The sequence below is a fragment of the Cydia fagiglandana genome, chromosome 11, assembly GCF_963556715.1.
Source record: "Cydia fagiglandana chromosome 11, ilCydFagi1.1, whole genome shotgun sequence".
NCBI lineage: Eukaryota > Metazoa > Arthropoda > Insecta > Lepidoptera > Tortricidae > Cydia > Cydia fagiglandana.
In genome coordinates, this window is record NC_085942.1 from 5,748,811 (window position 1) to 5,773,595 (window position 24,785).

At 41.7% G+C, this 24,785-nt stretch overlaps 1 protein-coding gene across 1 annotated transcript in view; it reads right to left on the reverse strand.

Moving 5' to 3' along the window:
• LOC134668807 (maternal protein tudor-like) overlaps nucleotides 1-24,531 on the reverse strand; it is a 29,143-nt gene extending 4,612 nt beyond the window's left edge. The window contains exons 1-11 of the mRNA XM_063526262.1: nucleotides 22,463-24,531; nucleotides 22,075-22,275; nucleotides 15,193-15,353; nucleotides 9,128-9,205; nucleotides 8,179-8,319; nucleotides 7,333-7,491; nucleotides 3,329-4,299; nucleotides 2,882-3,030; nucleotides 2,342-2,503; nucleotides 1,352-1,518; nucleotides 584-819 (exon numbers count right to left, since the gene is read on the reverse strand). Coding sequence (XP_063382332.1) covers nucleotides 584-819; nucleotides 1,352-1,518; nucleotides 2,342-2,503; nucleotides 2,882-3,030; nucleotides 3,329-4,299; nucleotides 7,333-7,491; nucleotides 8,179-8,319; nucleotides 9,128-9,205; nucleotides 15,193-15,353; nucleotides 22,075-22,275; nucleotides 22,463-24,364 — 4,327 coding nt within the window. The 5' untranslated portion in view covers nucleotides 24,365-24,531. The remainder of the gene's footprint in view (nucleotides 1-583; nucleotides 820-1,351; nucleotides 1,519-2,341; nucleotides 2,504-2,881; nucleotides 3,031-3,328; nucleotides 4,300-7,332; nucleotides 7,492-8,178; nucleotides 8,320-9,127; nucleotides 9,206-15,192; nucleotides 15,354-22,074; nucleotides 22,276-22,462) is intronic.
• Nucleotides 24,532-24,785: the final 254 nt, after the last annotated feature.

The following is a 24,785-nucleotide window of genomic DNA, read 5'->3' on the forward strand; positions in this document are numbered from 1 at the left end:
ATATGCAAAACGAGTCCTTTTAGTTTAGTAAATCTAAACTTTGCCCGTTGCAGAGTTCATTTAACCTCCTGAGACTAAATGTACATTACTTAGAGAATATAACCAAACGGAGTGGCCATTAACAGGCGTTCCCCTGTGTCGAAAATAGGCGGCCAATGGTCAACCACATGTATGGACTGACGTTTATCTGACATGACGTACCTATACATTTGATGTGCCCCTCCCCCGCAAAAAACGGCAGACTATTTTGTACCGAAAATTATAGACATGGCGTCTCCGTTGGTTATATCCTCTAAGGTACATTACGATGTACATAATTGTGCAATCTAATTGAACCTTTCATGAACCAAATAAAGTAGCATTTCTTTTGTTTCATTGCTTTTCAAAACAAACGAAATTCGTTCCAATTTACTTACTAGAGAATAAGGTTCAAATTAAAAATTCGAAAACTTTATATTTTGGGTCTTACGAGGGTAATACTAATATAGCTACAGACTACTTTTCTACTTCTCAGCTACAGATTTCACTTCTCTAAAAATAACCTCAAAAATTCAGGAAGTAAAATTCTTTTTTATGCTCTCACCTTCATCATAGAAGACATAAAGCCTGTCCAAAAGCTGCTGCACCTTCTCGATGTCCGCAGTCTTCTGCAGGTAGATCTCGTTGAGGTTCTGCAGGTGCTGCACGCTGCACAGGCCGAAGTTGTAGTTGAACACGGTGCGCGCGCACACCGTCACCACGTCCTCGAAGGCGCCCTCGTCGGGCTCGAAGATGGCCAGCTTCTTGCCCGTGCTGATGTCGTATAGGGTGGTCATCAGGCTGAAACGGAATAATCGGATTTATTGTCACATATGGTACCATCACAGCTACGAGGAAAGCTGGTAAACGGAAAGACCACAGCTGTGGCCTTTCCGTGACCACAGCTGGTGCAACTCGGCTGAAACGTCGGAATTAAAGGTAAAAACAATTTATATCGCTGTACACCCGTTTGTGTAATTATTTAATTAAATTGGTGTTACAGTTGTCGAGACACTACGGTTTCCCTCAACGCTGTCCACGTATACGATGAACTTGTTCCCGGTGAGGGTTGTCTTCAGCTCCTCGAGCAGCATCAGGGTGTTGGACTCGGCCGTGTAGTTGTTGAGGCAGCGCTCCAGGGACTGGTAGTAGTGTACGCTCAGTTTAACAGTTACCGGATCCCCTCAACGCTGTCCACGTATACGATGAACTTGTTCCCGGTGAGGGTTGTCTTCAGCTCCTCGAGCGGCATCAGGGTGTTGGACTCGGCCGTATAGTTGTTGAGACAGCACTCCAGGGACTGGTAGTAGTATACGATCAGTTTAACACATACCGGATCCCCTCAACGCTGTCCACGTATACGATGAACTTGTTCCCGGTGAGGGTTGTCTTCAGCTCCTCGAGCGGCATCAGGGTGTTGGACTCGGCCGTGTAGTTGTTGAGACAGCACTCCAGGGACTGGTAGTAGTATACGCTCAGTTCCGTTGGCAGGATCATCAACTGTGGGCAAATAATGATGTTTAGCTATTGCTATTGGAATTTTGTTTCAATGTGTGAAAGTTTTTTAAACTTGGACACTCCCTTGTAAGTGTTTTCACCCCCAAGTTAGTTCTGTCTTTGAGCGCGACTGTGTCGGCGTCAGCGAAAGCATGAGCGATACCGCTCTGGACCGATCAAAGTGGCGTGCTCTTGTGTTGGAGGCCAAGACTCATTTTGGGTCATCGCGCCAGCCAAGTAAAGAAGAAGTGAGTGTGAATTTAGTATTGAAAGATTCCTATTAAACCTTTTGACCATCACTAACCAACATAAAAATACATATATGACAGCGTATACATCAAAATTCATCTTCATTCATAGTGATAAAAATATAAAATATTAAAATGGTCAGTCAGTCAAAGAGAATAACAACTCAGTGTACAAACTCAGTAAAGATGTAGTGTCATAATTATTTTCCATCGTATGTTCACGGAAACGTACGAACGTGTCTTGCTATTTCAGTCAGTCTCGGTACAAAAAGTACTGAGGTTGACTGAAGTAGCATGACAAATGTGAACGTTTCCAAGAAAATACTCTGGAAAACAATTACGCACTACATCTGTACTGTGAGCCGTTGTTCTTTCATTGCTCCTGAGGTTATATGACTTACGTTAGCCAATGAAGTGGTGACAGTGTTGCCATAGTCGGGCAACACGGCGACGACGTTGTTTGCGTCCGACGTGTCGTTCAAGATGGCGCGGTAGATTTTACCCTCGTGCTTCACTGTGTAGTGGATGCCATTTGTTAGAGTATCCTGTGTTAGGGTAACACTATAAACATGACTTACGTTAGCCAGTGATGTGGTGACAGTATTGCCATAGTCGGGCAACACGGCGACGACGTTGTTTGCATCCGACGTGTCGTTCAAGATGGCGCGGTAGATTTTACCCTCGTGCTTCACTGTGCAATGGATGCCGTCGGTTAATGTGTCTTGTGTAAGCGGCGTCAACTGGAAAAAAAAATACAGTAAATAAATGTCATATCATATTCATTCAAAAACCAAGCACGTTATGAATGAAAGAATGAAAATATTTATTTTCAGGCAGCTACTGGCCCATAGATAAATACCATAAAACTATCGAAGAACTACCGATGGTTTTTATCGATGTTATCGTTCGAAGGAAGGTACACGTCGAATGGAAAGTGAAGTGAGTTACCAAGAGCGTACCATCACGACAGCGTATCTTCACGGTGTTTTAATACGTTTTTCTTATTTATCAAAAACGGTTTCAGAGATCATGTAGATCTGATACATGGCATAACTAAATCATTCCCGTAGTTTTATAAATAAGGGGGTTATTTCGGGAAAAAAAATTGCTCTACGTACCAAGTTGGCGTCGAAGTTGGCGATGGCGTTCTCGACCAGCTCCGCCTTCTCCAAGTCGAGCTGAACATAGAACTTCTCATACGACTCGAAGTGCGTCACGCGGCAGGGGATCTGCTGGCCCACTATGATGGTCAGGTCTATTGCCTCGTCTGAAAAAAAAGTGAGATGTTATGTTAAGTAACTTCCGTCATTGATTTGGTAGATTTCGTATCTAAGGGAGGCTGCACTAATCATAATGTAGTAATATTATTCTTATGTGGGGTCACCAACATAAATAGTAGAGACCCTAGTAGAAATAATTTGTTTTAAGGAATTAAATTCAAATACCCACCACACGGTATTGATTTGGCTGCTGCTGTCAGGTGATTAAATAATAGTTAGTGCAAGAACTTAATTTAAGTACTTAAAATAAATGAATCGGCTGATTAAGTACTGCAATAAATTTACCTTTAAGTGTAACGGAAGATTGCTGCTCCGACAGCACAGCCAACTGTTTCTCCACCAACATATCCGTAACACTCGCACCGTTATTCCACAACGAGACCTGATACTGTCCTTCCACACACTCCTGGAACACACACTGATACCGCGGCGCGTTGAAACACAAGTCTATCTCGGGATTGGCCTTCCATTCGCCTTCTACAGGCGCTACACCGATCAGCGAGCAATGTATCGCCATTTTAGGCAGCTCTAAAAGTTGTCTATCCAGCTGCCATATGTCCTTAGCGTCCACTAGTTGTTTATTCCCGAAATCGATGTACTGGACTATGAATTTGGAGAACGGTTGGGCGGAGACGACCGTGGCTCGGTACAAGACTCCATCGGCGGGGTATCTGGCTAGTACTGAAGCGCCGACAGGGACCATTCCTGAGTAAGATCTGACGCCTTTGTAAAGCTCTGGGATTTTGTGCATCATCTCTAGGAACTTCGGTTGGAGGGACATTAGTTGTGTGTAGAAGCTCTTTGGGGATATGATCCAGGTGACGGATACTTCGTGTTGCGCTTCGGATTCGATGGTCGGTTCGTCGAAGCGGGATTCCAATGGGACAGGGTCGGGGAGTTCCTTGTACTGTACTTGTGTGAATTTGGAGCGGGGTTTGTTTCCGGCGCGGCCGAAGCTTCTATCTGACCGCTTGTCAGAGTCAGAGCCGAAGGAGCGGTCAGCGCGATCAGCGCGGTCGCGGGGTGTGAAATTACTCCTGGTTCTATCTCTGTCGCCGCGATTGTTCTCGCCTCTGTCTCCGCGGTTATTCTCGCCTCTGTCTCGGAACTCCCGCTTCTGGTTCCAGTCTTTCTTCTCGCCCCAGTCTCGCCGCTCGCTCCGGTTCTGTCCGAAGCGGTCGTTGCGACTCTGCGTGCCGCTGCCCCAGTCGTCTTTCTTCTCTTCCCATTCGTCTTGCTTGTTGAATTTATTGTCACTGCAATGCAAGAGTTTTATATTAATTTCGTTATTAGTTGGTACAGTCAGCAGATAAGTAGCTAAGAAGGAAACAATGCTGAAAATTATTTGCAAACTAAACAACATCTTTGTATTAAATATATCTTTAAGTACATAGTTATCTAATACTGCTGACTGTATAAAAAAAGGTTACTACTGTTACATTTAGCGTTGTCTGTTATGCTGTTGATTGGTTAATTTTGTTACAAAGATAAAGACTTACCCCCTTATTCATAAACGTTTACTAAAGTTGACAAGCCGATAATAATCGTTTGTCCCTTTCCGACGTATCGGTGTGATGGAAAGGGACAAACGATTATTATCGACTTGTTAACTTTAGTAAACGTTTATGAATAAGGGGGTTACCCCCTTAAATATTCATAAACGTTTACTAAAGTTGACAAGCCGATAATAATCGTTTGTCCCTTTCCGACTTATTGGTATGAAGGACAAACGATTATTTTCGGCTTATCAATTATAGTAAACGTTTATGAATAAGGGGGTTATCCTTGTTATTATACTGAGTTTAGGTTATATAGAACGAGGGATAAATGCTCTATCCCCATTTAGTATGCCAAAACCAGCTAGGTACATAATGTGTAAAATTAGCTGACATAAAGGGTACTTCACTCTGCTCAAAACAGATTAACAGACCAACTATTATGTAGCTTTTTTACGTGCTTTAATGCTTTGAATGAGAAGTATTCAACGATTTATTAACAAGCACTTTATTATTTAATTTAGTCAGCATCCAGTCGGCCATTAATTTCTAACCCCCTTATTCATAAACGTTTACTAAAGTTGACAAGCCGATAATAATCGTTTGTCCCTTTCCATCATACCGATACGTCGGAAAGGGACAAACGATTATTATCTGCTTGTCAACTTTAGTAAACGTTTATGAATAAGAGGGTAAGTCTATGAGAGAACGAAGAGCGAGACAACGCGGTGCGATAGAGACCGCATATTAGGTTGCGTTCACTATGGGAGCGTTCGCGCGCGTTAATAAGCGAAGTGAAGTATCCTTAAATTACAGTGCTTAAAGATGAAGACGGTGATATTAAACTGGAAATTATTGTGATGAATTATTGTGCAACAACTACAACCACAACCAAGCTGCAACAAAAACAACCGAAAACGAAGGGATTAACGAAACTCAGGCCGAGTGCTGGAATGGTGAACTGAAAAGTGCGTGGAGACAACGTGAAGAGACAAGTTTATATAGACTGTTAGGGTCTCCCCAAATATATCGACGCGCATTCGGCAAAAGCCGATGGGAAAAAGCTTTATGTCCGCGCAATAAGAGCGAAAAAGTCGTCGTTCGGCTCGGCACGCATCGGCCGGCACCTGCCAACGCGTCGACGGCTTTTTCGCTCTTATTGCGCGGACATAAAGCTTTTTCCTATCGGCTTTTGCCGAATGCGCGTCGATATATTTGGGGAGACCCTTAATGCCATAAAACGTGTGTCGTTAGAATCTTTCAATTAAATAAAAGTGTAACTCCGCTATGTACTTAAACACTTTTTAGGTTTCGAATACACTAACATTATTAGCGCCACTTGAGCTATTCCCACTAATCCGGGGTTAACCCGTTAACCCATTGTCAAATTGTACTGGTAACCATGGTAACTCCAGGTTTAACCGGTTAACCCCGGTTTAGAGGGATGGTGCAAGTGACGCTTAGTGTGTTGTCAAAGTAGACCAAAGATGTGACATTATCAGAAATGGATCCCAGAGTGCTCACTAGGTGCCGTTACGGTATTTTTTCTATGCCTGAGGCACTTGTCCCACCAAGAGCGAGTAAGCGATTAACTATCGGCGATTTTCTCGCTCGAGAAACGAACAAAAGATTAGGATCCTGTGTTAGTAAAAGAGACATATATTAATAGTTCATCGCTGGCTGTTCACACTGCCGGCGAAAACACACGCTCTACTAGTTTGTCGCCGCGATAAGATAAAACTAGCTCAGCGGTACTCGCTCGGCGATGCGACGTCTGCGTGTTCGGCTACGCTGCACCGCCCGAGCGAGTGACGCGAGTAATAGCCCGTCGCACTCGAACACTCGCCTATAGCCGAGCGACAAAACTATTGGAGCTAACACTCACTTCTCGTTTCTAGTTTATCGTTCTACTCGCTTATCGCTCATCGTCGGCGGTGGGACAAGTGCCTGAGACTGTTTTAAGTGCCGCCAATGACAATAATGAGACACTCGTCTTTTCATGGCAATTTAACAATCTCTACATATTACTTGTCTCGGAGAAAACATGGACACACGTCAAATAAATTCTGTACAAGAACATCCAAGCGTGACCAAGCAAATAGGGCGAGGAAACTAGTACAATGCCGATTAAATTATAATGCTTACATCGTGTACGTTCATTAATTTCATTATCGATCACGAATGTTCAATTCAGATCTAAATACTGCGAGTAACATGTTAAACTTAAGACTTGTTTTAACCTTTCATGAGTGGGGTAAAATAGTGGGTTAAAAAACTCGGTTGTACTGCAGTTTTTGAAGTGAAAACTTCTTTAGCGGCGCCGTGCACTTTTGTGATGGGAAAAAATGTCAAACTCGCGACAGGTCACGTGACAGATTCGACAGATTGAAAATTCGTAAGACGAACACGTGACCTGATCGAAAAACGGTTACAATATCATTGAGTTTTCACTTCTGCCGGCACTCCCGGAGTGCCACCCGTTGTTTTTTTAACATCTAGATTTTTTAATAATTTGAGTATGTTTTACTTATTTCGTTTTTTTTTATGAAATATTACTCATATTTCTTTGTTAATTATGTTACATAATCAATTTAAATATTTGTATTACCAACAGACTTAATTAAACGTCAAAAATATATTTAAATTCTTCAGGTTATATGATGGAAAAAAGTTAGGGTGTAAAAGAAACAAGATCAACAGTGCAACTAATTTCATATTAAAATACTACTCGCAGCATAAGCATTAAACGATCGGCAAGCAAGACGATGTAACAGGCCACACCCACGACGGTACCGTTTCAGCCTGTCCTGTATAGATCCCTTAGGCCCTGCCTTCTGCGCGTCCGCCGAGGCAGCCTCGGCGGCCTGTCTCAGCCTCTTGCCGACTCCGGCGCCGTCTTTGTGCTTCCAGCCTGGCTTTGGACCCTTTTCGTTGTCCGCTCTAGGCTTTCTTCTGTAGATTTATAGGGTAAACTGTTCAATTCTTGGCACGGAATAAAAATATGTAGATGTAGAGAATGAAATATAAATCGTAATGCCAGTAATTGGGTAGTTTACCCTATTTGTATGTGCTAATTAAATAAATAATAAATAAAATATTATAGGTCAATTTTACACATATCAATCTAGTCCTAGTCCCACGGTAAGGCTACTAAACGACGATATATTTTTAATATAATTATATATAAATACTTATATACATAGAATAGCAAACATATTCTAGTTTTTAAACTGAGGTTTAACATAAGTTTTGAAATTTTATTATGTCGCTATCGGAATCGTATTTATAGCTGTGCTTAACGACTTACTACCCCACTTCAGCCACTTAGAACACTTATTATGTTACAGTAAAAAATATATATATTTATGATTCAGATAACAGATAATAGTTCACAGGCCTTTTTTTATTTATTTTGTTGAGGCATAGGCCATAGAGTTGACTAGATGCCGATGCTTCTCTCCCGACGCTAGTGTGTCGTGGTCCTAATCTCCTGGTTTCCTAGGATAGCGGTGCCGTCATATAGCGGCCGTCTCCATACAAATATTACGAGATCCATATTTAGCCGTATTATTGAGTATGGAGACGGCCGCTATCCTAGGAAAACCGATGTTAAAGACCGTTGCTTGCTGCTAGTAGTACCTGCTGTCCCTGTCCCTGTTGTCGCGGTTGTCCCTGTCGCGGGCGTGCGGGCGCGGCGCGGGGGCGGCGGGGGCGGCGGGCTCCTCCCACTCGGCGCCGGCGGGCGCGGGCGGCGCGCCGCTCTCCCATGGCTTACCGCGTCTGCGCCGATTCATTATGGTTAAGGGGCCCACTGATTAACAGTCCGCCGGACGGTATCGGCCTGTCAGTTAGAACAACATTTTGACAGTTCCGAACGACTGACAGGCCGATACCGCCCGGCGGACTGTTAATCGGTGGGTCCCTTTAGAGTCGCACCAAGAAAAGTCTGCGGCGGATTTGATAGACCACGCAGTGTAAGTGTCATTTATACGTCATAATTAGAAGTTTGACGTTTAAAATGACACTTGCGCTGCGTGGGCTGGGTTATCAAAATCGCTGCAGACTTTTCACGGTCTGACTCTATCTATGCTACTGTTAAGATCATAAATTATCTATGAAAAGGGGACTTTGTTGTCGATGTGCCTACAATGCGCGGCGTTGCATTCATTTTGGAGCATCGTAACGTCACAAATATGTATTCGAATATTTTTGACCTTTTAACATAACAATTAATTATGGTAAAGAAATGTGTAGATGTTTATGACCCCGATCGTCAAAAATTTTGCTTAGTTCAATATAAGCATTAAAACTATGTACGAAAAGTCATCAATAAAACTTAATCGCACAAAAAAAAATTGGTTGTCTCAGCTAAATAATATGCTGTAAAGATATATGTATTATAACTAATATTCCCCTCTTAAAAATGGAAAACATTTATACACGCCCTAATATAAAAACGGTATGCAGAATTTGGAAAGATACTCATAAATAAAACTACTGAAATAACGGGAAAAATGTTTCACATGCAAATACAACCATATCAAACATCGGTATTTCCGATATTGCATATAAACAATTAAACACCCACCTTTCTCCCTTATCGGGTCTGCCTCCAAACTTGTCACTATGCCGGCCCGGCCCCGATCGATCAAACGGTTCTCTGTCTCTGTAATGATAATAATTTCTCGACATTTTATAACAAATCACACACTAAGACACATTCGCGCACGTATGAACTACTTTATAACTAATAAGAGTAATAAACCTAAATAGTATCTACACTTGAAGCTGAGTAATCTAGGGTACAATGAGGACTGTCTAAAATTCACCCGCTAGGCGACCAACGGGGTTCAAAGAACCGAATTCAAGGTCAGCCGTGACTCACGAAAGCCTATTTCACTAAAAAACTGTACAAAAACTGCCGTTGAAAATATTACAATTAAGTTTCGTTCTCTCACTTAAGATGGATTTGATATGACGTGGATCAAATGATCGCTCTGTGTCTTATCATTTGATTTCAGATATAGTTATCCTATTTCAAAGTTGACGCTAAAAATCTATGTCAACTAGACTAGAAACTATGGTAAATTCATATCAGTGAGACAGGATGTAACAAATATTTTCATGATTTAGATAAGTAAATAATGAAAATATGTAGTAAATGTGTGTGTGTTAGTGATTCAACGTCCGAAAGCATCGGTGCGTAACGTGCATTCGTAAAAAAACCGGGCAAGTGCGAGTCGGACTCGCGCACGAAGGGTTCCGTACCATAATGAAAAAAAAAAACGAAAAAAAAAAGCAAAAAAAACGGTCACCCATCCAAGTACCTACTGACCACTCCCGATGTTGCTTAACTTTGGTCAAAAATCACGTTTGTTGTATGGCAGCCCCATTTAAATCTTTATTTTATTCTGTTTTTAGTATTTGTTGTTATAGCGGCATCAGAAATACATCATCTGTGAAAATTTCAACTGTCTAGCTATCACGGTTCGTGAGATACAGCCTGGTGACAGACGGACGGACGGACGGACAGCGAAGTCTTAGTAATAGGGTCCCGTTTTACCCTTTGGGTACGGAATCCTAAAAATACGATTTTATACACGCACATGTACACCCTAACTAAAGGCTTCTTTAGACGGTGCGAGAACTCGCATGCGAGTTTCATTACATTGCGGTATTGGATTGGTCGTCTGAATTTGTTGTAACCAATAGTCCTCAATGTAACTAAAATCGCATACGAGTTCGCGCGCCGTGTAAATCAGCCCTAAAAGTAAATATATTTCCTTATTCATTGTAATATGTAACAACAAAAACTGTAGATTTCACATTCAAATTAATTATGAAAATGAATAAGTAATATGTAATGCACGATACATGCAGTTGTGTGTTTGAGGGTATTGTGTGTTTTCGGGCATTCGTCCATTAAAAAACACTTCTACATCATAAAAAAATAAGTTCATAGCCCAACCAAATGAACCAATGATTTTTGGGGTTTTATTAAGAGCGCTAATACATTTCGGGGTTGAGCGAGTTTAGGTATTTTACGCGCTGCGGCAGGCCGTGCGAGCTCAGTATGCCGATCCCTTCTACCACACTCGCACTACAATGATGGATTAAACATTCTTGATCCTTCGCGAAGCATATTGAAATCAACCATAACAACTAACTACATAACTAACTGTACTTAACTTTTAAAGTCCTAAAACTGTTATTTGGTAGGTACCAAAATACTAAATGCAGTGCAAATGTACATAGGGGCTGTTCATAAATTACGTCATCTATTTTTGACGATTTTTGACCCCCACATCACTCAAATCATCCAAAAATCATGCTTCGGATGACTCTGTTTCCTCCTACGTCATGCTACCATCATCCGATGTCCAGCCCCCCCCCCCCCCCCCCGACGACGACGACGTAATTTATGAATAGCCCCATACTCGTACTTATGAAGGTATATTACTCGAAAGAAATTATAGGTACTCGCTTATTTACATGTTTCGTCATTGCATTTGGTACCTATAGGTTCTAAAGTTTGTATCAACGAGGGTTTAAAAACGAACTGGTACTGAGGATCTGATGATAATGATGATGATCAAGGTGGTCACGGATACCAATCAACCATGTAGTAACATGATTAGGCTCGTTTGATTCGTCTCAACAAGATCTTTGACACTGAAGATACACAGGGTCTGATGATGGAGCTGGAAGGTGGCCACAGGTACCAGTCTATCATGTATTCTTTAATCTTTAAGATAGCAGTGCTTTGGTATTTTTTTACTGTTATGCTGTTTAACTTGTTTTGAAATAAATAAATAAATAAAATAAATAAATAAATGTAACTAAACCACTTCGTGTTTGGGCTCGTTTGATTCCTTTCAACAAGATCTTTGACACAAAACAGTACTCAGGGTCTGATGATGGAGCTGGAAGGTGGTCACCGGTACCAATCAACCATGCAACTAAACCACTTCGTGTTTAGGCTTGTTTGATTCATCTCAACAAGATCTTTGACACTAGGTGATAAACCAAACACGAAGCCCAAACACGAAGTCGTTCAGTTACGTGATAGACTGGTACCCGTCGCCACCTTCGAGCTCAATCATCAGACCCTGAGTAGTATCTTGTGTCAAAGATCTTGTTGCGAAGAATCAAACGAGCCCAAACACGAAGTGGTTCAGTTACATGGTAGACTGGTACCCGTGGCCACCTTCCAGCTCCATCATCAGATCCTTAGTACTATCTTGTGTCCAAGGTCTTGTTGAGACGAATCAAACGAGCCCAAACATGAAGTGGTTTAGTTACATGATAGACAGGTACCCGTCGTCACCTTCGAGCTCCATCATCAGACCCTGAGTACTACCTTGTGTCAAAGATCTTGTTGAGATGAATAAAACGTGCCTAAACACGAAGTGGTTTAGTTGCATGGTTGATTGGTACCGGTGACCACCTTCCGTCTCCATCATCAGACCCTGAGTACTATCTTGTGTTAAAGATCTTGTTGAGACGAATCAAACGAGCCCAAACACGAAGTGGTTTAGTTACATGGTTGATTGGTATCGGTGACCACATTCCGGCTCCATCATCAGACCTTGAGTACTATCTTGTGTCAAAGATCTTGTTGAGACGAATCAAACGAGCCTAAACACGAAGTGGTTTAGTTGCATGGTTGATTGGTACCGGTGACCACATTCCGGCTCCATCATCAGACCTTGAGTACTATCTTGTGTCAAAGATCTTGTTGAGACGAATCAAACGAGCCCAAACACGAAGTGGTTTAGTTGCATGGTTGATTGGTACCGGTGACCACCTTCCAGCTCCATCATCAGACCCTGAGTACTATCTTGCGTCAAAGATCTTGTTGAGACGAATAAAACGAGCCTAAACACGAAGTGGTTTAGTTGCATGGTTGATTGGTACCGGTGACCACCTTCCGGCTCCATCATTAGACCCTAAGTACTATCTTGTGTTAAAGATCTTGTTGAGACGAATTAAACGAGCCCAAACACGAAGTGGTTTAGTTGCATGGTTGATTGGTACCGGTGACCACCTTCCGGCTCCATCATCAGACCCTGAGTACTATCTTGTGTCAAAGATCTTGTTGAGACGAATCAAATGAGCCCAAACAAAAAGTGGTTTAGTTGCATGGTTGATTGGTACCAGTGACCACCTTCCGGCTCCATCATCAGACCCTGAGTACTATCTTGTGTCAAAGATCTGTTGAGACGAATAAAACGAGCCTAAACACGAAGTGGTTTAGTTGCATGGTTGATTGGTACTGGTGACCACCTTCCGGCTCCATCATCAGACCTTGAGTACTATCTTGTGTCAAAGATCTTGTTGAGACGAATCAAACGAGCCTAAACACGAAGTGGTTTAGTTGCATGGTTGATTGGTACCGGTGACCACCTTCCGGCTCCATCATCAGACCCTGAGTACTATCTTGAGTCAAATAAATACACCTACTACCTGTCCGGTAGTTTATTAAACTGTACCATTATAAATTATAATACTATAAAACAGTGCTAGGATCAAAGTCTCTCGTTGCGGTTTTCACGCACACAGTATAGCGTTTTGCACGGCGCCCGCCGCACACAATGATAAAAAACCTCGTCGTCGCCGTTAAAAATGTGCGGAGCCGACCGACACACGTCCTGCCTCTACAAGCTCTGCCGCGGCACTGAGCTGGTGCAGCGCGCGTCATCGGTAATATAGAGTAGTTTTCAAAAAATTGCCAAAAAATTATAGTAGAATTTCATTAACACTAATGTATACCAACAGTATAAGCAAACGTTGCAGATTACTTGAGTATGAAAATGACTTCGATATTAAGTAGATTTTCGTAGGAATTGACACTTGTTTCGGAGAGAAAATTGAGTTCGTTTTACTTTGATTTTCTCTTTCTCAAAGGTATGTAGGACAAATATCGTTTGATATGCCTAAAGTACAGGTTATTAGTAATACAAAATAGCCAGGTTTAGCAGAGTAAACTTCTCAACATCCAAATAAGAGCTTGCCATTCAGTGCTTAACGGGGTTTTTCGGAAACGACCATCAGAAAAAAAATCATTACTAATTTAATAGGTCCTTTTTCTAATATTTACAACGATATTTAAAAAGATAAGAAGATGCTTTTAGTTAAATAACAAAGCGGTACTTAACCACATACAAAGAGTGTATGTAATTCAACTTGACTTTTCGACCTTACTTGCAACGATTATGGCGATATTCCTAAGGATGTCTTTCAAGTAGGTAAGTAATAAACACTTTACGATAGGTAGAAACACTTTCCAAAATGGGAATCTAAGACAGGTTATAGTAGATGTATAATTGAAACTCTTCCAGCTAACCTAAAACGTTATTAAAATCTATACCTGAAGTATTTTATCTGGAAAACTAACAACGGTAAGTCCGGTTTCGATAAATCCTAAAATTTCAACGAGTAGAATATTTTATCGAACTCTTGTGATATTCCCAGAATTTAGGAGAATCGTAGGCGGTGACACCACACCTACATTTTAACATTTATCACGATTTATTACCACTGCACCAATTTCGTTATCTAAATTAAAGAGAGAACATGCAATACGATTCTGAAAATAAACCCCAGAGATAAAGATAAAACTGGAATGCGACGATAATTAACGAGTTTCAGATTATGTCTAACGTCTTATTAGACACGAGATGATTATTTATCGCTATCCAATTAGGTATTTCACTGAGATTAAATGCATTATTGATATTTTAGTAAATGGCAAATTTTCATTAGTCTTCAGATTTTCGGCTTGATAACTGTTATAGTTAACTACAGTAATACAGTCACTAGCAGGAGTTGTTAAGCGGGGTACCTAACATTTCTGTTCAGATCATTTTTAGGGTTCCGTACCCAAAGGGTAAAACGGGACCCTATTACTAAGACTCCGCTGTCCGTCCGTCCGTTACCGGGCTGTATCTCACGAACCGTGATAACATAACCGCATAACCGTGAACTGTCTAGCAGTTGAAATTTTCACAGATGATGTATTTCTGTTGCCGCTATAATAACAAATACTAAAAACAGAATAAAATAAAGTTTAAGTGGGGCTCCCATACAACAAACGTGATTTTTAACCGAAGTTAAGCAACGTCGGGCGGGGTCAGTACTTGGATGGGTGACCGTTTTTTTTTGTCGTTTTTTGCATTATGGTACGGAACCCTTCGTGCGCGAGTCTGACTCGCACTTGCCCGGTTTTTTTTATATCTCGTCCGCATATTTATTCTGTGGCACAAGTGTGTTAATGATTGAAACTGCTATTGGGAAGATGTAGATGTAGTGTAGGGACGCCCGGCCGGAAGCAGGTGGGCTGACGATCGCGTGTCGCGTTCATTCAGCCCAGTTCCCTGGAGTTTGGAGGTGCAGGTTACTGTCCCGGCGGCATTCCCACACTATTCTCCTCAAATCTTCTTGTTTTCCTATTGGAAAAGGATAACCTACCTATTTCGGAAGCTGCCACCCCGTTGTCCGAAGTCGTCATCGTCTCTTGGCCGCCGGTCTTCTCTGAAGCTCTTTTCTCGCTTGAATCCTTTGCCGTGGTCGCTCTCTGGCGAGCTGAACTGTTCCGGGGCCGCTTTGCTTACTGGCGTGGTCGGTTTAGTCTGGAGAGAAGGTAATAATTACCTGTTTCGGAAGCTGCCACCCCGTTGTCCGAAGTCGTCATCGTCCCTTGGCCGCCGGTCTTCTCTGAAGCTCTTTTCTCGCTTGAATCCTTTGCCGTGGTCGCTCTCTGGCGAGCTGAACTGTTCCGGGGCCGCTTTGCTCACTGGCGTGGTCGGTTTAGTCTGGAGACAAGGGAATAATTACGATCGATCGAGTTACAGCATAAAGATATATATCGATTGAGATCTACAGGGGTAGGATTGCAATATACGTCAGGATTTTCCCTGGCATGTCAGGATTTTCCCTGATTTTTGATTTCCCTGAAAAATCCTGATTTTTGGTTCTTTGTCCGAATTGCGGGGAGACTTAGCGAGGTCAGGCGTTTGTTTTAGAAATCTTCGCTAACCACAAGAAGCTAGCTAAAAGTTAGGAGTTGGGCAGAGGAAAGGAGTTTGAAGAAATGACCGGAAAGGAAATGTGTATGTTAATGGTTATGTCCGGACATTTGTCAGGTTAAATTTTAATGTCGTCAGGTGATAACCAAAACTCACTAATTACTACAACAAGTTCAGTGCCATATTGAACTGTACTAGTACAGACGCCATCAGACATATCGGAGCGGCCAAAGTGTTCACAATATCTGAACACGCATTAACGCCCTGACAATAGAGGTGTGTTCAGATATTTGTGAGCTCCTTAGCCGCTCCGATATATCTGATGGCGACTGTACCAAAACAAGGTTGATTTTTGTGACCTGACGATGTATTATAAGAGATTTTCAATTTCGTGTTACACGAACGAGAAATCAACAGAAAGCAGCAGTTTCGACCAATTTCATATTTATGTAAGCAATTAGGTACGTGACCGTCAATTTAAATACTGTAGGGTAGGTGGGAGTTTCACTCAAACGCCAATGTCAACGATACTTTTATTGACTATGAAAACTTATACATATAGGTGCATACATTTATGGGTTCATACAAAACGGGTTACGAGGGTCGCACTGAAATATTCGGGAATGGGACACTTAGAAATAACATAATAGAATGAGGCATATAATTTATAAAAATGTAACTCTTTATAAAACTTTTAAGGTATATTCCATTTGGTTGTCATTTATATTTAAAATTTACTGACAATTTGAAAATTGTATGTCGAACATTATTTGAATTTTTGGCCAAGTGATTTTTCGGATCACATTTTTAAACGGTTTTCAATATGCCCTCAGCGAACAAATAAAAGTTACAATGGGCTTCTGTTATTTTTTTATGAACTAGAGTTCATCGTACGCTCGTTTGCAGTTAAAATTATATATGAAAGTCACTTTCATTTTATCCCATGGGTGATCTTAAAGAAGCATGTCATTCCAAAGCGACGTCAAAATTTAAGATCGCATTTGTGCTGTTAATTAAAAAGACTGCCAAAAAAGTTGCATATCGGCAGATTTCGACATTCCTAAATATTCATATGACAACAGTAAAAAAATCTTTTATATATAGATATATGTAAAAAAAACTTCAATTCCGTTGGCTACTCTACGAATTTCATACAAAACCACTAAGGCCCCAAAATCGCCATACAAAAAGGACTTTGGGATTATGAGCCGTGTGCATTACAGAATGATTACTTTCAAAAGAAAATTTATATGCGTGGTCAGTTTGAGTTTAAGTATGCATTAAAATAAAGATTGACTGTCTAGATGCGACAGTTTTCTCTATTCCCGACATTTTCAGTGCAACCCTCGTACTTCCTAACTAACTTAATATCGAATAACAGACGGCAAGGTTGAGCACGCCTGTTACCGATGCAAATTGCCAAGGGACAGTCGGGAACCTATCGCCAAGGCACTAGCTAAACCTAGGGAGGTCAGGGAGAAGACTGCAAGTGGCTATCGAACTCCCGACCCATTGAGACTAGCCAAAGGACAGAGGTGTACCTATCGCTAAGGCAGTCACTAGCTGGAATCATCTGATGCGGCGCGGGCTGCGGCTTTTATACCGCCCGGTCGGCGATCGTCGTGCGCGCTCGGTGCTCCTCGGTGGCTGGCCGGTGTGACGCAGTTCTGTGCGAGCGAGAAAGTATTCGAGCCTGCGCGTCGTGAGAATTTGTATTGTTACATTCTCCCCCTCTGGTACTCGGTAACGTCCCGTGAGAGTACCAGGATCAGTATTGTTACATTCTCTCCCTCTGGTGCTCGGTAACGTCCCGTGAGAGTACCAGGATCTGTATTGTTATAGTCTCTCCCTCTGGCACACGTATGTCTGAAGAGAGAGTACCAGGACTTGTGTAGAACGATGTCTCCTTCAGTTTCGCCAAGTTGGCACTATCCTTACAGTTACTGCCTGAGAAGGTGTTCGACGGAACCCTCCCCCTGGAGTGAAGCTGGTCTGATAGCATACATCAACTGTATTGGTGTTACTGTGGATTCCTCTGTTGCTACTTTGTCTTCAATTTGTATTGTTACTACCTTCTTTAGATGATTCGTCGTTTGCCTCCTTATTTATTTCGTACAGACCCATTTTACACGTAGAGGGTACTTTAGAAAAATAATGTAGGGTAGATGCAACTTCTTCTTTAAAAGAGTGGGTAGTTGTTATTGTTGAGCGTGACAGCTCACAATAATGTTAAAACCAAGGGACAGTCTATGAACCTATCGCCAAGGGACCTAGGTAAGTCTTGGAGAAGACTGCAAGTGGGCTATCGAACTCCAGACTCATTATGACTCGCCAAAGGACAGAGGTGTACCTATCGCTAAGGCTGCCACTAGCTAAGTCGCTAGCTGGAATCATCTGATGCGGCGCGGGCTGCGGCTTTTATACCGCCCGGTCGGCGATCGTCGTGCGCGCTCGGTGCTCCTCGGTGGCTGGCCGGTGTGACGCGGTTCTGTGCGAGCGAGAAAGTATTCGAGCCTGCGCGTCGTGAGAATTTGTATTGTTACAATACTAGAATAGTTAGATTTCTAGGAAACAGGTACGTATTCGATTTGATGCCGGAAACTCACTGTTGCTTCGTGTTCAGTTTCAAATATCGCGAGACCGTTACAAATAACGATCGCCTAGTTGTAACGTGTAACTTAGCCAACCACGTGCCAACTGCTAGATTGAGCAATTATTTGCCTTAATTTTAGTTCCGTCAAGTATACGGATGCTTGCTATTGAGTCTTTCCTGTGGGATGGGACCTTCGCGCCTACATTTTTCAAATTTGCCGCTTTTTCTACTGACGGAAATGCCTTGACAGACTATAGTTTATTTTCTATCTCATTGGGCTTGCAGTTTTAACGGTCACAATTTCTGCCGCAGTTCACCTAATCACGTCCAATTCATAATATAATCAAAATAAATAAATTAAAACTAGTCACTATGCATTCATTTTTAATACAATTAGCCCGTTTTCATTATTCTTGAGTGTAGTACAAACAGCAACACTCTTAATTGTCCATCGGTGGACCTTATGCCTTTTGTAATAAGGTTTACGAACAGTTAACAATGTGGGCGATGGTACTGGACAACTAATGGCTCACCGTGAGCCTTAAATTGTACGCCTATTCACGATACGAACAAATCATATCGGCGTCCGCTATTTACTAACATATAATTTAAACATCATGACTCATGGGATTGGAAAGTCTCGTATTACGATAACTTAAGAGTTCTTTGAACCACGGCCGGTTAGATAACATGTTTGTCTGGAAGAAAGGTCGCTATTGTGATCATGACAGTAATTGCGATCTAGACCAAGGATCTGTTGGTTTTCCATGTGAAAAGGTTTCTTACGGCATCTGAATAAAGAACCTTTATAGAAATCGCACACTTGTGGATGAATATTCAATGCTTTTTACAAGCTTTTGCAGTGTGTACCTACTAATAACTATGTCTGTTTGTAAGGGTCAAATCTTGTAAGTTAAATTTGATCCACTTCCCGGGTTTCCGATGAAGCTGAACATTTGCATACATATGTAAGTCGGGTGATAATGAAATATTATGATTCCATCGATCTGATGATGGAGACAGGAGGTGGCCATAGGAACTCTGTGATAAAACAACGCAACCTAATTGTGTTTGGGGTTTTTAGAATTGTCTCGATGAGTATTATTTGCCTGTGGAAAGAAAAGTACAGTCAGCGATAAAAGCTTGTACCAAAAATGTTTTTTTTGCCTAAAACTTATTTTTAATCAGACTCAACAATGTTACTATAAAACCGGGCAAGTGCGAGTCGGACTCGCGCACGAAGGGTTCCGTACCATAAAGCAAAAAAAAAAAACGGAAAAAAATGCAAAAAGAAAACGGTCACCCATCCAAGTACTGACCACGCCCGACGTTGCTTAACTTTGGTCAAAAATCACGTTTGCTGTATGGGAGCCCCACTTAAATCTTTCGTTTTTAGTATTTGTTATTATAGCGGCAACAGAAATACATCATCTGTGAAAATTTCAACTGTCTAGCTATCACGGTTCGTGAGATACAGCCTGGTGACAGACAGACAGACGGACGGACGGACGGACAGCGAAGTCTTAGTAATAGGGTCCCGTTTTACCCTTTGGGCACGGAACCCTAAAAAACGACCAACTCCAGTATGTTGTCTTGTTTGAGAAGCCTATTTTCATCACCTACATAGCTTTATCTTCATATAAATTGCTCTAAAAAATATAGTAGCATTATTATGTCTAAAATATGAACGTTTCGCCTACTTAAAACGAATAACAATAAACCCTTTGCAGCATTTTAAACAGTTACAATATTGTTCTAATCTCTAATGTAATGAACTGCTTTTAACAACGGCGATTAACGCATTTCTTTTACAAAGGCATCTAACCCACTTGTAGGCCGATTATCATTCTTCACTAATCATATCGAAACCTGGTAATTATGCTTAGAAGAGATATCAATCTTGTGCCGTATAACAATTGCTCTACAACACACGAGTCGAACGTTCAACATACCCATCGTAACTTAAATAGTTCTCCAGATTAATAACAAATATATGATCGCAGAGCGCATTTAAGGCTCCTACAGACAATGCAACAAATGACATGCGGTTTTTGTTAATTGCTGGCCAAGTAGAATCAACGAATTCAACGGATCTATCAAATGCCGCAATGTATTGCAAATCGCAGGCGATTATCTGTGACGTTTGGATATTATATTGGTTAATAACCGTCCGACTCGCCTGGGTTCGCAAGGCGATTGGAACAACATTTAACGTTTAAAGACGCATAGTTAACATACGGTCACGTCTAAGTATACGTTTTAACCCCTAATTCTAGTCAATTAAGGTTGAAAATTGCGCAAATAATTAGACATGATTGCGAAATGCGCAAAAAGAGGGAAAGTAAGCACATATTATCGCGCTCTATTGCACATTACTAATTATTTGGTTAGAAAGAAACGGCTGCCGAATCTATCTTTGTCTGTCGCTGTCGTAATAAGGACGTCGATGAATTTTGATTGGGTGTGTTAAATGCTTCGTTAAACTCGTTATGATTGTGAAGCTTTTCTTTTGTTGCATGGAATCGATAGGTATTTCTTCTACTGCTTCTTTGCTTTGTTTGATTTATTGGAGTTATTATCAACGATAGGTATTTCTTTTATGTCGAAGATGAATTCTTCAAATAACACCATAATTTTTGGCGCCGTATTAAGGCGTGTCTCCATATTGCGCGGCAAACTATCGAACATTGGCTCGCGAGGCAGCCGCGCGCAATGGATACCGGGTTGGCTCGCGAGCCAACTCGATCTGAACGTGTTAGCTCGCGACCCAACCCGGTATCCAACTCGATCTGAACGTGTTAGCTCGCGAGCCAACCCGGTATCCATTGCGCGCGGCTGCCTCGCGAACCAATGTTCGATAGTTTGCCGCGCAATATGGAGACAGGCCCTTAGCAACATAAATACTCGCGCTCCATAAAATAAACACTCGCGGAAGGGTCCTGCTTTTTCCCCAGGCTATCTTCCCTCACACAGGATCACTCTACTGTTCCAGAAGAGCCTATAGTCTGACAAAAAAAGAGTAGAAATTAAAATGTGGCAATACTGTAGTGTCCCTTTCAAATCAATCTATATAAGAAAACGGGACGATGCTACAGGGCTATAACCGCGAAAATCGAAGTTCGCAAATTGCGGGCATAGTAAAAGAGAAAGATCCCCGCAATTTGCGAATTTCGGTTTTCGCGGTAGCCCCTCAGTGCCACTTTTTAATTTCTACTCTTTTTTGTCAGACTGTAGCTCTATGGCTATGCCTCAAAATAAAAATCTAACACAAATTTAGTACATACACATTTTTTTTAATTTGTACATTCTTTGTGAAGGGTGAAGCTCTCGCAGACATGATTGAAATTTCATACACTGCATTTACTTTACTGCTGTGAGATAAATAAGAATACTTCTTTAATATTTGTTTTTTATTTTTATGTAGGATGCCCGTGGCTTCTGCCTGATAACTAAAACAGAAGGCACAGCACAGAATTTCATCCGCTATGGGGCCCAAGGAGGGTACAAGAGTAATGGATGTAAAGAAAGTTCAGGGCATCCATGAAGGTGATAATCTTAAGGCCTGTCTCCATATTGCGCGGCAAACTATCGGCTGCCGCGCGAGCCAATGTTCGACGGTTTGCCGCGCGATATGGAGACGAAGCTTCATACCTTTAAATGAGCAATTGTTGTATATATTTCAGGGATCTCAGAAATTTGGAAAACGCGCATTTTTGAGTTTTTATGTTTTTCGAGCAAAGCTCGGTCTCCCAGATAGTATTAGTTTTTTTTGTTTTATACATATATCATTATTTTTTCTCTGCATTGTTTTTCTTTGTGAACACTAACCTTTAGGCAATTAAGATGAATTTTACTAACACTCCTATGGACTATGTTGGTCCGAAATAAACAATTTTTATTATAATTTAAACTTACCTCAACATTGCTTCTAGGCTGTGACAGCTGGTTCATCTTTCTAGCCACATCTAGTGGCGGGCTGCATGTGTCATCCACCAGGGATACCAACATGGTGTCGCTAGATAAGACCCCAACTACATTGGCAGTCAGCGTCTTTTCTAGTGCCAGCATTTCAAGCTGGTTGGAGGTCTTGCTTTCCACTGGTTTGTTTTCAAAGCCCTAGAATGAAATTAATAGTTTAATGTGTCATTCTTTTCAATTCTATTCTATTCTGTTCGTTTGTTAATTGTGCTTGAATGATTAAAATATGACCAAGTAATATTCAAAGATAGTTTTTAATGTCTTGTTCTAATTTTGTGAATATTTTGTTAAATTAGAATCAAGCTCTAAAAGTTATAATACTTACTTTCAATGCACATTTCATGGCTTGTGCGGGCAGTTTTAACAGATCCGCAGTTATGGTTCTCAAATCCGAAACATTAACTTCTTGCTCATTGCCGTAGTCCACATACGCCACAAGGATCTTCTTGTTATTAGACCCTAGAACCTTGGCCCTGTACCATTTGTCATCATCAGGGAACCTGGCACAGCAAGCGGTGCCGACGGGTAACTCTCCAGGGGATGAGGTGCCCTCACAGTGGACTTTCACCGCTTCCATCACAGCAGTCAAGTCGTCAATCTTGTCTGATAGTTGGACGTAGAATTTGATGCAGCTGTCTACATAAGACACAAGTACGGAAGCTCTGCTGCCTAATGCAAGCATTTCCATCCACTTGAACTGCAGCTTGTCTTTAACGTTGGCTAGCAGCAAGTCCAGCACATTCTTGTTGTCTAAGTACAGTTCTCCATACTGTATTAACGGAGGACCTTCCGGTTTCACCACTCGCAGTGTCATCACTTTTCCATTCACAAGTTGCTTAAATGCCTCATTCAAATATGGTCCCTTCTGTAATTTCTTCACGCCCGATAAGCAGAATCTCATAGCAAATACATTAGGCTTGACAAACTCTTCTGGGATGTCGAAGATGTCATAGTATGACACCATTTCCGTATCACCGAAGTCTACAAAGAACAGCTTGCACTGCGAACCTGATAGGTTCATGACTATTGCCCTGCAAATAATTCGGTCTCCAGACATTCTGCCTAAGCACACTGTTCCTATCATAGGCGGCTCGGTAAGGCTTCTGTGTGGGATTCTATTTATGTCATCCATCATATCTTGAAGTTTCTTAGCGTCTGTCACCAGCTGAACTGCAAAGAGCTCTGGGCCTTCCTCTGCAAATGACACAAACACTTTGTGTTGCGAATTCACTTCTAACAAGCGGCTCTTGTAAGTGGCAGACTTTTTCGGTGACAAACTCTTGTTAAGGGCTGCCGCTGGCGGTGGAGTGGATATCTCAACAGGGGGAGAGTTTAGAGCCACTTGGGGCTGCCTTATTGGACCTTTAAGGTTCACTGGGCCTCTTGATGCCTTATTGACTAGTAGCCTCTGGCTAATGGCTGATGGTGGAGGCACTATAGCACCATTGAAGGGCACACTGGCGTTCTGCTGCAATCTCATTGCAGATGCAGGGTTGGATGGGAAGTTCTGGTTCATCAGAAACGGTACATGTTCAGCATATGGCGTTGAATCGGCTATGAAATTTGGTGCCCAGTTTGGCCCTGGTTGCCTGTCAGTTCCCATTGGTTGCAGCATCATCACTTCTTGTTTTGCTACCGGCACGGCTATACCAAATCTATTTGAAACAAGATGTGTTGAGAAATCATTTCCCTTGTATTGTATAGATATAATGGGCAATGTGCAGGTTTGGCCCTCAACAACAGCAGGGTATTCTGCATAACACAACAAGCTCTGAAGCTTGAGCAGCAGCGGCTCGTCCCAGCGACCGGAAGGATGCATTATGCGACTTAGGTAGTAGTCAGTCGCTTGCCCGGGAAGCTGAAGAAACATCGGGTCATACTTGTCCAAAAATCTAATAGCACTGAGAGAAATACGGTCTTTGTTACCGTAATCTATAAAATGGACGCCCAATAAACCGGTAGACAGATTCGTGATGTCTATGATCTTCGCTCTGTAGTATGTTCCATCTTTGTATTTGGCGGCACATATTACACCTTCATGGATAGCTGCCACAGAAACTGCTCCAATTCCCTTTTCCAAGTTTCCGCGAGCCGATTCAAATAGGCTCTCGACCATTAACGAAGACTGTTGGTCGAGCTGGCCGCTTATCTTCAGAAAAGGACCCTCTCCATCCACATGGGTCACATAAAGTCGAAAAGACCTTTGTGATTCGGCTGGCAAAGCCATTGCATAAAACTTCTAACTGGCTATATCGATTAGAAAATTTAATAGTATGCACAAAATCACATAACTATTTAGAAAAGAGAAGTGCTCACCGTACATCAACAGAACTTATGAAAAAACTGCCGCTCACTTTTTTCCGTTTACGTTTTTCAACAAATATGGCGGGCAGACTGCACAGGCGCCAAACATAGACTACAGTTTTATATTTTTGTTTTTGTGTTTTTTTTGCAGATCGGTATTTCGAAAGGAATGTAGACTTTTTCTCCGTTTATAACAATGCCTTAAATAGTTTACCATGTAAAAAGCGTTCAGAAACCTTATTGATGCACAACGTTGGACACAAATTTGTACAGATTTATTGAAATCCCTAGTCACCTAATGCCATTGCAATGGTAAAATTGATTGTATTTTCTATATATTTTGT